This window comes from Cuculus canorus, chromosome 11 (assembly GCF_017976375.1).
Source record: "Cuculus canorus isolate bCucCan1 chromosome 11, bCucCan1.pri, whole genome shotgun sequence".
Lineage (NCBI taxonomy): Eukaryota > Metazoa > Chordata > Aves > Cuculiformes > Cuculidae > Cuculus > Cuculus canorus.
This window is the reverse complement of record NC_071411.1, coordinates 14,493,895-14,508,959: the sequence shown is the minus strand read 5'-3', so window position 1 is coordinate 14,508,959 and position 15,065 is coordinate 14,493,895. Positions and strand designations below refer to the sequence as shown.

The window sequence follows — 15,065 nt, the reverse complement described above, 5'->3', positions numbered from 1 at the left end:
TTAACATATGCAATTAAACTGGAAGACACACTCATTTGCTCATCTTTTGCTCCAAAGACAATCTGATACGAGGCTGGAGATGGAGAGATGATGTGTGGTAAAGATAGCAGTTTCTGAGACCAGATTCTGGTCTGAAAACAACAGAAAAGAGACTTCCTCGGGCTAAGACTGTGAAGATCCAACAGATGAAATAGAATAAGACACACGTGAAGAAGAAGAAGTAGGGATGGGTTACTGCAAGCGGTGTCTGGGTGCATCACTCCTAGAGCATTCTTTTCACACAAATCCAGATTGAGCTTGCACTAAAAAAAAAGTTAACTGAGATTTGGTATTTTTTCTGAGTGCTACTTTTGCCCCTGTGAACACATTACCTATAGCTGTTCCGAGGTTTGGGTTGGGCGAGTTATGTTAGTTATGTTGTTATGTTGGGCGAGTTATGCGAGTTATGTTAGTAAGATTCCAACAATCTCAGCTTTCATTAGCTTGGTTAATTGGTGTAATAGCTGTAAAGAGCCTGGAACAAGTCAGGTGCCAGCTGTCTGCTATTCCCATGCCTCTGTACTGTCCAGTGGAGATGACATGAGTATATCTACATAGTTTTGGACATCAAGTGCAGACAACAGGTCAGTCCAAGATGCAAGTAATCTCTTAAAATCAAGGGGAAAAGATCTATCCATTAGTAGGTCTTTGGACAGAGGAAAATACGTAAGTCCTGTGCTTTGACTGTAAAGACTTCTGACAGTATCTCAGAGGACATTTCCATAAGCAAACTAGGAAAACATTATCTTAACAAAATGATTGTATACTGGGTATATGTACCCATGGGCCATTCTCAGAGCTGAAGGTAGCAAACGTCTGCTGAAGAAATCAATCTTTTTTTCAAGAAGAACACAGATGAAGGAACAGACAACTCAGAAAATCTGGAGATGATACTACACTTGGAGTGACTGCAAAGACATTGGAGGAGAAAGTGGAGAAACTGTCTGTAAAAATTGGATGGCATTTGTTAAAGGATAAATTGTAAAATGCTACAAATCAGCTGAAATACCCAAACTTTGTAAATACAGCAAGGAAGACAACAGATTACGTAGCAGTTCTTCGGGGAGAAAATAAGCCTAAGGATTACAGAGGATCACAAGTCAAGTATGAGTCAACAGGGTCATGCTGTTGCAAAAATGACATGTACCACAGTCAGATGCATAAACAGCAGCACTGCCTGCAAGACATACATTGGGAAATTCACTGTCTCCAATTGCTCCAGCTGATGGATCATGTTATTGGAGCACTGCAATTCAAGATGAACAAAGACCAACTGGAGAGAGTCCAGACAGGACAGTGACCAGAATGACCACAACTCTAGAAAGCTGGACTTACGAAGACAGAGAAAGACTGCTTAAGTTCTGAGAAGACGGAGGGTACAGACACAAGAACAGCATTAATATATGAACAAGGATGCTGCAAAGAGAAAGGAGACAATCTGCTCTTAGGTCTGCTACGGATTTAACACGAGGCAAAAGGCTTTACCTGCAGGATAAGCATTTTGGTCAGGCGTTGGGAAAAAGCCTTCTAACAGAGTTAAGCACTAGAAGATCCTGTTGGGGCAGGAGTGACGTCTCCATCAGTAGACTGGTAAGACACATATTGGGCCGACTCAGGAGTGTCAAAAGATACACTTACTCCTGCTTTTTGGTCTGCACAGAAAGACTGGGGGGGGCAAAAAAGTCTATTTTTCCAAAATCCACAAAGAAAAGTCTCTAAGCCTATAGAGGAGTTGAAAGCGAACCTGGTCTGGTGGGCTGCCCTGTTCTGCTGTGCGGTTGCAGTGACCAGCGAGGCCATCAGCCTGCAGTAGAGAAGTTACTACTGTGGGTTCTCGGTGACCTTGGATGGATCCCCAAAAGTGAACACAACACGCGGTTCCCTACCCCCAGGGAGAAGCACATATTTTTGCTCACAGTCTATGAATCTTTGACATACAGTCACTATGACACAGCCTTGGAAGACCATATCTTTTATTTATTATACCTAGCAATTGTCCTTGTAACCAATTAGGAAAAAAAACAGGTGGTCAACAGAAACTCTGCAAAACAAAACCCCTCAGCAAAGCAAACACCATACCTCTCAGAGAAAAAAAAAAAAGGCAAACTGTAAACAGACCTAATCACTGCTAAACCCTTATAATCCGCAGTCCTTGCCCAAGTTAAGAGACTGGAACCAAGAGTAAAACACTTCAAAAAGCATTACTTGGAGGAATTGGTGACTCATTTCTCAAAGAAAAGGAGTCCAGACTATTTTAAGAAAACTCCAAACACTTGCTGTGTTGTGAAAAGGGGCTCAGCCCCACCCCGTCAGATGGGACTATGGGTCCCACAGTGCCCTCCAGGATGGCTACTCCAGGGACTGGGGGAAAGGCTGCCATCACGGGCTTCGCCCCAGCCGTCACAAAGAAAGACTTGTCAAATAGAAAATAGCCTGCTTTTAGCTGCTCTGTAAAGTAGCTACAGTTACCAGCATTCCCTGTACCTTGTTGAGTATTATGTTCAATAATATTAATAGGCTCATATTTACCATATCTTAAAAGCTAACAATCCCATTGCCAGCGCTAATTAAAAAGACAAGAAGCTGAAAAGAAGCAGTGGATTATTTCTTCAATATGGATTCATGCTTAGATTTAATAAAACCTGCTTTAGTGTTACAACCTTACATTTGTTTCAAGAACGCTATAAAAGATAAGTCTGCTTTTTGTTGTTTATTGACTTGGAGGGTTTTGTGTCCGGATCTGCAACATAGCATTACTGCTATGGGAAAGCGATGAAGTAGACTGCTTTCCCTGATAAAAATAAGGCTTCTACTACCCGAAGAGCATGTCTGGGATGATGGCTGTAAAGAAACCAGCACACCTGCTCAGAAAGAACTCTGAATACATGAATAGACAGCAAAGTGCAGGATTAGGGAGGTTTATCCGTAATGAACCCTCCCTGTGACCTTACAGAAAGCACTTCACCTATAGCTACGAGCGAGTAGCAGGGCCAGCTTTTCCAGGCGGCAGACCGTAGGGTTTCCTCCAGCCACTGAGCATCCTTGCCACAAAACCAGAGCTCCCATGCATGCACATTTAGACAGGATGCCTTCACCCATGCCATCACGCTCTGCACGTGCATGCCAAGTGTAATGCACCTTCCCAGTGGGAATTTTTTAGTGCATATCAGAACATAACCTACCAAATGAAATCACTGCATTTAACCTATAATGGAGGATAAAATTAACAGCCAACAGAGCAGTGCCTCAATCAGCCTCTTCATCAAAAATGTTGTAGACTTTCCAACAAAACCAGAACAGTTGCTGTCCATACACACCTCTTTGTCTTCCTCCAAGTTTGAAGAAGAGGACTGACAGAGCATAGCAGCAGGTACATGATGCAATACAACAACATGAAGATTAAGTACAGCCACTTTCCCAAAAACAAAGCTTTTCCTAGGTGAGCTCATCTTCACATCAAGATTCTCATTTAAGCAGAGGCCAGGAAGTCTTCCAGAGACTGCTGAGGCTGGACTTGAAGGATTTGAGTGCTACAAATGCTTTTCCACGCATAAGAAGAACCACATCTCATTTTATTTTTTTATTTTATTTTCCCTGCAAGATGCTGGGCCCCACTGCTTCCTAACAAGATCCATTTCTCCTTCCCCCTGCCTGTCTGACCATTCTCCTCCAATGAATCACTCAAGTTACATGGGAATAAAAATACGAAACAATGATGGTTTAAAAACATAAGCTCCCCAGCTTCATCTGCGAGAGAGCTGTCAAAATCCCCAAAGTTGTGGGTCTGTTGCTGATTAAGGACGCTACAAGGTACTAGGGGAGATCCACCCTCTGCCCACACAGCCCTTGTGAACAGTTAGGGACTCCACCCCTATTTTAGCACGTACCTCTGGAAAAGGGAGAAAAAAGCATGAATGTCAAGACAGCCAGTGGTCTTACAACATGCCACTAGTGTTGCAGTTATTTCCTGGAAGAAGCTTTCTGGTATCAGTGATAATAACAAGGAAAACTTTAGGAAAACTGCACTTGAGCACATCAACAGCAACTACATTCCTTAAGCTTGCAATCACTCTTATTCAAATAGACAAGATTATTTCCCCCCCACCTTCCTGCACTTAATTTCCAGGTAGAGTTTGTTAAAGCCTGAAATCCCACCTGAACTTTGGCAAGTCTTTTCAACAAAAAAAAAAAAAAAAGAAAAAGAAAATAGGACCCATACACAAATATTTGGCCAAGCAACCCATAGCAAATTGCGTAATGCCAGTTAAAAGTAGTGGTTAAGTATCAGCCCCAGAGGCTTCATCTGAAATAAAATCCTGATTACTTCAGATTCTAGAGGCAAGCTCTGACCTCGCCCTGTATCTCCAAATTTGAAAAATTTGCGTCATGCCCCTAATAATGATGCCTCTTGCTAGAAAAGAACAAAATCCTTTAAAAAACTTGCTTATTTTATTGACTTAGATAACAAGGCCCCAAACATGCATATAAGAATTTATTCAGTCTTGAAGCTTGATCAAAAGACGTCACCCCAAATCAGAAGTAGGGTGCTCTATCACGCAAAAATCACCCATCCCCAAGGATGCAACTGCCTTCTGTGTGCCTGGCTGCCCAGTGCTGGTTTTGTCTACAACCACTGCCATCCATTAGCCTTATGGTCACTAAATGAGAATCAGGACTAGGTCAGCACACAAAACACCAGAAATTATATCCATTCCTTGCAACCTCCTCCTCCGTTTGCCTGAGAACACACACTTCTGTGAGGGCTGGGGGAGGAGAGGAGAACCGCACTGATGAGTTTTGCAACACATTGCCAGATAGATTAAATAGCCTAACTCAGCCCAGCCTTTACTCCACCAACCTTACTTTCAGTAAGCAAGGGTGGGGGGAAAGAAAAACCCTTAAAAAAAAAAAAAAAAAAGAAGAAATATGATTAAAAATAAATTGAAAAGCCCAACTTGTAATAAAGCTGGCACTTGCCTCAGGCTTCAGAAATGTCTGAGACATGACACTGACTTTACCAACACAGTATATAGAGATATATTTGCACTATTTAAACCACGTTGCACATACTGTATGTTTTGAAAACACAGGAAGCATGGCTAACAAAATGCAGAACGCAGCAAGAAAACGAGCAACACTTATCCTTCAAAACTGTCATTATATAATGTCACTGTTTACGCTAAGCCTCCTAACAATACCTTCTGTTAATATTTTTAATTAATGGGGTGTTATAGAGTTAAATAAACTCATGACACGTATTCATGAGACTTTTGCATTTTTACTTGAAATCCCAATCATTATTTACAACATTACTGTTACAAATTACAACAGGACTGCTGATATTCTTCTCACTTGCTGTGATACCCAATGGAGCTCCACAGGAGAAAGAACACAACACAGGAAACCATGGCATTTGATTTTGCTCTCATTTAAAAGTATTTAAGCTAGACAAAACTCCACTGAAATCTCAACAGCTACGCTAGTGAAAACCATTGTAATTCTGCTGCCGCTGCTGAGGCACAGTCGAACAATCTCCCTACATACAGCGTGTTTCCAAATAAAGTTAAATTACTTCTAAAATATCAGCAATCCATGCAACTTCTTATTAGTGTGAAATTACTTAAGCCTTAATTCAGCAAGGTACTTAAGCACATTCCTAATTTTACAGGCATGAGACGTACCAGTGACCTGAATAAGACCATTCACGCACTTAAATCTAGGTACACGCTTAAGAATCTTGCAATGTTAAAAGCCCCAACGAGGAACAGTTCCATGTGAATTAAAGACTTTTTTTCATGTGAATTAAAGACTGTTTTACACCTTCATAGGCATGCTACCATTTTAAGTTTGCTATATCACAGGTTTGGTTGCACTGCTTATTAGATAACCCGTAAAGTAGGAAGATCAATGGAAGAGGAATACTCTCTAATAATTTGAATAATATAAATCATTTGAAAAAAATTTTTAATTTATAGTTGATGCATACTGAACTTCTTTTGCCATGTACACACACACACTCGATAACAGCTTTAAAGCATTCCTTTGCAGAGTTTCCCTAAACAGCACTCCTGAATGTATAACTTTATTGCTTATGAGTAAGCATAAGCAAATATAAGGGGAGAGTGCACACCTACGAAAATAAGCACTGTTGAATTTTCACATGAGATGTAAGGCTAAAAAACAAACCAGCAAACATATTTCAGAAGTTACACCTCTTCAAAGAGCCCACATAAACCTAAATGATTACTGCATGATCTTAATTTACCTGGAGAAGCAAAAGCGGCTATTGTAAAAAAAAATAAATACAGAAATAGACATCCATAGCCTAAAGAGGACTTCTGGATTTGGATGTGCACATAATCCAGGTGATTACATGTCTAATGACCCAGCTTCTGCATGTACATGCTTGTCTCTGCACTCACAACTGCAGAGCTCTAGGCGCCAATGTCAAGGTGCTTTTAGGACTCAGATTTATGCAGTTATTTATCAAAGACCTTAGAAGCAAAATAAAATAAAACCAAGGCAAAAAAAAAAAAAAATAGTCTCAGCAAGTGCAACAAAGTGGTAGTTTCCCCTTACCCTTCAACAGTTCAAGAAAATTTAAGGCTTGTTGATGTCAATAAGTACTTGTAACAAAGACATAAGTAATAATAAAGATAGAGAATGCTGCGTGAATGTTCTCAACATGGTTCATTGACAAGAGATCTAAAACTTGAATTATTAAGGAAAAAAAAAAAATCATTCATTCTAAAATCCAGGCAAGGTAGCCAGCCTATGTTAAAACTTATTTAATTTTTCCAGTGCTGCTTTATTCCTAAGCTCTCAGAGCCACAGCTTTTCCATTGAAAAGCAAAAGACATTTTACGCACAATTTTCCCTCTACTAGAAAGAGGTATATTGTGCCCTTCAGTGAACATAAAATTGATATTATCATCTCTTAGTTTATATCTCACTACTTAACCTTCAGATTAAAAGTTATTAGATTTGAATGACTAAAAAGACATCATGTCACCTTCCGTTCAATGTTGGGAGATGGGAGAACTTGGGGGAAAAGTCTGAATGATAAAAACACAAAGTTACCAGGAGCGCAAAGTTTTTTTTACCACATTCTGTGATGAAACAGCACAAGCCCTACAACCGCAGGGATCTTGTCACCATGTTGTAAGCATCATCTACACAAAATCAGACACAACGCAACAGCTTTACATGGAGTTTAATCTACACTTTCAAATGGCTCTTTCAATAGCAACAGCAGTTTAATAATTAGGCTTTATGTCACTTCGGACAAAATGACTCAACACGGACGCTCCCTCGAAGTCTAACAAACAAATTTGGTCTAACCCAGTTATGTCAACATGAAACAAAGACTTTATCTTGGATCTGGTTTAGCAGTTTTGTTCTAAAGAGATAAGTCCACATCGTGATCAATGGGACCATAAAACTCCTAATGCAGTTTGTAGCCTCTCCCCACGGGTTTTCGAAATACGATGAAACTCACCGAACTATTTCTTTTTTTAAAAAGCACATTAATTTACACTGTGATATATTCCGAATACTTTCTAGTCTAATTTTTTTTTTATCTAACAGGTTAAAGAAGCCTCTCAACAAAACACCAAACCTCCTTTTCTTGTACATTTTCTTCATCTTTGCACATGAACAAAATCTGAAGAAACCCCCTATTCCCTCTGAAGCTCACTTCCCTCAGTCTTATGTTCCACATCTCCACATTTCTCAAAACAAATGTCAAAGGGCTCAACTGTGGCATCCTCACACTGATACCACAACCCCCGCAACTGCAGTCAGTGAGATCAGCTGTGAAGAAATCATTTACTTGGGCACAGGCACTGGAACCCAGTCCCTGTTTCTTATGTCTATCAAACATTCTTCTTATGTCCTACAAGTGAACAAGATTTTATTTTTCATTTGTATACATTCAGTGGGATTGAAGTGCAAAAAGTACAAAACCAGACGTAATTAAATATGTATAAAGCCATCAAATTTTTTTCATGGAAGAAAACCCCATCTTTCCTTACTTTGCGGACACATGGAAAAAACAGTATTTACCTAAACTCTACAGAAAGCTTGAAGTGACACTTGATAATTAGAGCATAGCTCAGCTCAGAGACAAAGTGAAGAAACTTCCCTACAATTCTTTATATAAACTTCCTCCATTTGCATTTATATCGCTATTCCAGTTTGTCACAAACACAGTCACCTTGTAACCCTTATTATCAAGCAATCTATGCACTACCTAAAAGTACACTATACTCCATCAGACAAAGCTATAGGTTTACATTATACAAACATTCCGATTCTGCCTGCTCAGCGCAGGTTGTCAACAAATGCAAGCAATTGCAAAACAGCAATGTGTGTTTTTTTCCTTAAGAGAACACTGATACGAGCCTGCCAGTTCTGCAAAATAAACTCTTTGCAATCTCTGCAGCTAATCGGTCAACAAATTACTATTAAAGTCATACCTCCTAAAAGTTCAAAAGCATTCTGGATTAGACAAAAGATACTGAGTTTTTATACTCGTGGGGCAGTACTTGAAGTTACGGTATCAAAGTGGATCTTGCTATTGATGTGTAGAGGTTTGTATTTCTGCCACCATGCAACACAGCATTCGGTGCCTTGCTGCTACATATCGGAATTCAACTTTGCATTCATTCCCTTTGTTCAATCCATTTTCTTGTTTCTCTGCTAATAACATAAAGAACACTTTAATGAATAGTCCCGAGGATAAAAATAAAATACAATAAATAATATTTATTTTATAAGCTAAAGAAAAAAAAAACCACAACAGGCTAGGACCGAAGCATCAAACCTTCTATTTGAGCAGACGTCAGAAACCACTGAAGCAATCAGAGCTGTGATCATGTACATTAAAGGGCAGTTTGATCCCATGAGTCTTTATTTCTAACTCCTTGGCAGGCAAGACTCACCCCATCATTACATACTTTCTGTCCGAAAAGTTGTTGTTGCCCAGAGAAGTAGTGGATGCCCCATCTCTGGAAGTGTTCAAGGCCAGGTTGGATGGGGCTTTGAGCAACTCGATCCAGTCCAGTTCCTGCCCATGGCAGGGGGGTTGGAACTGGATGATCTTTAAGGTCCCTTCCAATCCAAATCATTCCACAATTCTATGAATTTCCCTTGCCCAGCCTGACTTTCTGCTTGTGGGTAACTCTGACACCTGGTTTTCAGCTCCCAGATGTTTTCCATGACATCTCAGTGCCAACAGATTTTACCAGATCTTGCCAACCCCATTCCCAGGTTTTCTGCCCCATCCCTTGATTCTGCCTCTATGGGCATTTTGGGAACAAGTTCCTGAGCCTCGCTGCCTCACTCCATGCCAAATGCCCTCTTATGATCTCTTCAGGAAGTCCAATGATCCAGACAACTTTTATGCCTACTCCAGGTTTTATAGGTAGGTCACCAAAACCCTGCCCAATCCACCTCATCCTGACTGTCATTCCTGGGAGGCGCCAACCACCAGCACCTACGGAGCAGGAAGACAACCTCTCTCACCCTTAGCACATGCCAAAATACTGCAGGAAAGGGTTTTCTTCCCCTTTCCGTCTAGTTCTGGGGAGGGTTTCTCCTATATCTATCTCCACTTTTATCCCATGCTTCTACAGATGTGCTTTCCCTTAAAAGTCACTTGCATTTCTTTGTCTCCCTTTGAAAAGGGAGACATATATAAACATCAGTGGAAGTTGTTTTATTATATAGAGCAGAACTGGTCCCCACATTTGCTACTCCCAGCTTAACAATACATTTTACATGATTGCTAATGCTAAATTAATTTAGCATCACTGTCTGTCTCCTTGCATGACAGAATTACCCTAAAATGACACGGTAAGCGTAAAACTTGTCCTACAAGTCCTTCCTGCGCTTACTACGAGAGCGCTCACACTGCACACTGTTCCTTCAAACATACAAACATCTGTGGTGCTCCATATTTTTCCATGATAAAATATTTATGAGTTTGTAAACCCACTAAAACTTCCTCAAAAATCTGAAGCATTTCTGTTTTGCTTTCTCATAGTAACAAAGCTATTAGTCCTCATAAATTTCACAAAAAAAAAGGTGAACCAAAATTCACCACTGATGCTTTACACAAACCATTTTAGGTCCAGGTTTCACTGCTCAGCCACGCTCATCACAGGAATACACAACAAATGACAACAGCAAAGCTCAAACTACTCGCCGCTGCTTTTTTTTTCCAGACTAAACAAGTGCCAGGTGGCAAAAAGAAAAGATTTGAATGAAATGCTCTAAAGAAATAGCTGTTTAATTCAGAACTCATTCATTTGTATTGAAGAAGCATTTTGTAGAACGCATTCTGTTAAGTGACCTGAGAGCATATGTTGTATACGGAGAAACATCTAAACATTATGCTCCATGTTGTATGTGTATCTGTAAATGCTTGCATTAGCTGTCTGAAAACAACGGGGTTTTCTTCTTTTCAGCATTTAAAAATATTTTCCAAACACAAAGATTGATATTTTTATGCTAGCTCTGATTACCCTTTTGTTGTTATCAGGTCTTTTTTTTAGAAAAAAAAATAACCATTTTAAACTTTGCAATCAACTTGCTTTTTAAAAGATAAACTCCATGGAGAAGTTAGTCATCAAAACCAATTAACAGCAGAATTCAAACACAGAACATAAAGGTCTTTTAAGAATTTGGAGAAAAGCAAGCTCCCCAATGATGTTTATTGTACCGGCAAAGGATAAATAAACTATAAACTAAAATCTGAGCTGTTTGAAAGCAATCCCGTGCCCGGCAGTCCTGACCCCAGCCCCGTCCCTACTCCTGGGGGGATGGCAGCACTCAGCTGTGCCGTGTACCCTTTGGGGATGTCTGAAGGACCCACGTAGGAATGAATCGGTGCCACTCCTTAATTGACCGAATGGGTGGCTGTTGAATGACGCAACCCCACCACACGGGAGATTACGATGTTATCTAGGACGGCAAGAGCCCCCAGGATGGCTGTGGAGAAGCCCTAGCACAAGGCACCGGCAGTGAAGGTTAGTAATGCGTGGTAGGAGCAGAGATCTCAGATATTCTGGTCTATGGCATGCACGTGTTTGCATGACCCCCCTCCGTTTCTCTCTGAACAAAACAGTATCGGAAAATTCCATAGCGCTCCTATGGAAAATGCAGCGTAATTAACTCATTTTGATATGAAGCCATTTTAAGACAAGACTTTGTCTTGAACATATTTTACTGTTCCACTTCTCTTCTAGTGTCCTATATTAATCAAAGCTGTAACCCCTGTTGTCTTTGCACTACGAATCAGAATGTGCCCCTGGCGAAGAATGAGGGAAAAGTCAACAGGAATTAAGTTTCAGTGCAACTGTTTACTCAACTGTGGCCTGCAGTTATTGAAATTTTATCCGTGGTTTTGTGTGACTACTGCAGTAATGAATTCAGCATGGCTGTGATTTTCTCACTGATGGTATTCTCACTTCAAGCAAAAACCTGTAGGATGGAAACGATTGAAACAACCGAAGTCTATGCAATTAGTTATCAACCATTTTTCTGACTTGTTTAATTATGGCAGCTTTCTGTCTTAGGACAGCAAACGGGGTTCCCTGCTCCTTCACAAGCCTTTGGCTTGCTTTATTTTTGACTGCAGGTTTTTTCTTCTCCACAACAACCTGCTAAAAAGATCACTGCTCACTTAGGGGAGTCTTAACCAGCTGCCAATTGCTTACTTAAAAGGTTTTAAGAATGCTTATTGCATTAGAGAAAGTGAAGGTTAGGCATAAGTGTATTCACCATGGCTCTGGTGCAGCCTTTGTTCCCAAACACGTTCATGATACGTGCCCAGCACTTCGGTGTAAAATTTCCTCAGAGGGTTTCAAAATTTTATCAGGGATAAGAAAAAGACAAAAATGCATTACACAGATAACTTACACTGGTGAATTTGGTCACTTCCCAGAAAATACACTAATTAAAATACAAAGGCAAAATGCACATTTTGGTTTTGATTCTTCTGAATTGAGGAACACTGACACGGGGTGTATTTATTTATTTATTTATTTTTACTGTGATGTTTTGCCTCAGCAGATACCTCTGCAGCCTTCCTCTCTAATAGGAAACGTTGATAGAAGCTTCTAGGTTATATTAAAATTTGTTGCAAACCCAAAACTTAACATTAGTGTATTTTCCACCCAGTGGCATATTTTGGAAACCAGTTATTTGTACACAGAAGTTCACCCCATCACTGCTACCAGACTCAACACATTCAGGCAACATAAGCAAGCCCTGATCTTTGGCTGTTTCCAGGGAAGGATTAAAAAAGAGCCCTGGAAGACAAGTTCAACATTTCCTTTCACGTTAATGACTGCAATGCCCGATGAACAAAAAAACCCGTACAGAATATCATAGCCAAGTCCTAAAAGCATCCTCTGACCGGCAAATATGAAGGTTGGGGGGGAGCTAAATGCTTCATGCTTTTTCTGTAAGTAGGAGACTTGTAATATGTCTTACAGTACCTGCTGTTGCTGAAGATGTGCTAAATCTGCAGCCCCAATTTCAACTGAAGGTGTCTCGCCGTTTGATCTCACTTCCCGCAGGCTGCACTCTAGTAAATGGTTGCCACCGCTCGCTCCATTCTGAATGGCTGAACCGTTACTTTTTGTCTCAGTCCCAGATTCTTGCATCATGACTCAAAAACCTGAAATAATTTAGGGGAGGGGGAAAAAAAAAAGCAGCTGTTAAAACAGTTGCTGTATATAAGGAGACATGCCCTGTTTTAAATCCTGCCAAAACTATAAACATTTCTCATTTCCCTTCATACGATTTATCTTTCATTAATGGTTCATGCTACTAGTTTATGTTTATTTATCTGTTGGTACAGCTATAATTTTAGTAAGTTAGTTCTGTTCTAAATATAGTATTATTTGCTCAACATCTTTTTTCCCTTAGAGAAAAAAAATATTTTTGAACCAACACACAGAATCCATAATTAAATTTCTCCAGTTACATCTGGATGCCTTCCTCTGAAATGGATGAGTCATTCTTTGCAACATATGATGGACAGTATCAAAAACTTGATATACAGTACATAGGGGCAGGCAGGTGAAGCAGAGCTATAACAGTTTCCATTCACACTGTGATATTGCTGAATTAGCACCTTTTATTACTCTGAAGCAATTTAGGCTGAGACTGGGATGTGCTGGACACCATCAGTTTTTCTTTGGGGCAAATAGCTACAACTGCTCACAGAATTAGCCTTTTTGGCAAATTTCTTGGCAATGGATTTGGTCTGGCTTTGGATGCAGTAGCGCATTATAGTAGAAACCTACTACGCGTTATTTGGCTAAGCATCATCTCAGCAGGCAAAACTATTGACAGCCAGCCCTCTCAACCCTCAATGGATGTCTGGCCCTGGATGCTTTACAACACCGCACCCATCAACCGTATCGCTGGGTCACAGGCCCCACAGCGAGGATGACTGCCTGCTTGCTTACCCCAGAACTCCTGGGATTCACATGTCTCTGGGAACTGTCAGTGTTCATGCACAAGACCCCCAAGACAAAGCACTTAATGCCAGTTTTTTTTGCTGCAAACTGCTACCTTGGAGATACTACGATGAGTTATTTTATAGGTATTATTTTATTAGCTATTTCCACCTGCAAGGCTCCAACTTCCAGGATTTAGATGTTATTAACCTCCCCTGCTTCCACCAGCCCATCCCCTTTGTGCTCCTCCTCTCACCCAGGGGCAGACAGGGTACCGTAAGCCCAGCTGCATGCTCCAAGCACACTGCCTACTCCACGCTAACTCACCACACGCACAAATGAGACAAACAACTCTATGCAGGGTAGTTCATCCTGAAAGGAAGACACTTCCTATTCAAGGAAGAACCTGTTTGATTTCCGTAACTACCCTGAATCAAAAGGAAGGAGAAAAATCCCTTCCCTTCCAGTGTATAAGGAAAAATATCAACTAGAAAGGGCAAGAGAAAGCAATGCATTTCAATGGAAAAATACCAGGGGAAACCCCTTTCCCTGAGAACTCCACACACATGCACAGTTTGGAGCCCCCAGCTGCCGAAGGTGCTGTCTGGAAACAGCATCTCCTCCTTCCAACCTTGGCTACCTGGGGTGTCTGCTGGTCCTCCGTGATGTTCAGCCCCAAACCCTGCACGCAGACATACACCCCAGCCTGACGCACCAATACCAGATCTCTCACTCATTTGGTAGCTTCAGATGTTCACAATGATGATCTATACAGCTGATCATCAAAACGTCATAATTGAGCATGGTGGCTTTCTCATCACCATGCTCCGGCGTTAGCACTCCTCGCTGATCCACATTCGAGACAGGTGAAGCATTCATTAGCCAGGCCCTGCTCCAATCATGATGGGATCACTCATTAGCCAGACCCTGCTCCAATCATGATGGGATCACTCATTAGCCAGACCCTGCTCCAGCTCCAATCATGATGGGATCACTCATTAGTCAGATCCTGCTCCAATCATGATGGGATCACTCATTAGCCAGACCCTGCTCCAATCATGATGGGATCACTCATTAGCCAGACCCTGCTCCAATCATGATGGGATCACTCATTAGCCAGACCCTGCTCCAACTCCAATCATGATGGGATCACTCATTAGCCAGACCCTGCTCCAATCATGATGGGATCACTCATTAGCCAGACCCTGCTCCAATCATGACGGGATCACTCATTAGCCAGATCCTGCTCCAATCATGATGGGATCACTCATTAGCCAGATCCTGCTCCAACCATGACAGGATCTGCTCACACTGATGCCCACACAAACAGTGCTAGGACAGATGTCCTGACTGTGTTTACATAAAGTTCAGCTGGTCTATGGAAACTTATTTCAATCTCTTTTATGAAACCTTCAAATTATGCAAGGGAGCAAAAGGGCTTCGGGGCTCACTATAAAGCTTCTGTCAACTCCCTCGTAAAAGCATGTAAACTACTGTTTTCTCCACACCACTAGCAAATGCTTTTGGGGATTTTTAACATGATCCTCCTCTGAC

At 41.0% G+C, this 15,065-nt stretch overlaps 1 protein-coding gene across 9 annotated transcripts in view; it reads right to left on the bottom strand.

Moving 5' to 3' along the window:
* The window catches only part of FOXP1 (forkhead box P1), a 385,807-nt gene that overhangs the window by 152,063 nt on the left and 218,679 nt on the right, over window positions 1-15,065 (bottom strand). For 8 of the 9 annotated variants that reach the window (XM_054076334.1, XM_054076324.1, XM_054076329.1 and 5 more), the window contains one exon: window positions 12,543-12,724. The exons of the other annotated variant lie outside the window; for it this stretch is intronic. In XM_054076334.1, the coding sequence (XP_053932309.1) occupies window positions 12,543-12,713 (171 nt within the window). In that variant the 5' untranslated portion in view covers window positions 12,714-12,724. The remainder of the gene's footprint in view (window positions 1-12,542; window positions 12,725-15,065) is intronic. 9 annotated transcript variants of the gene reach the window in all.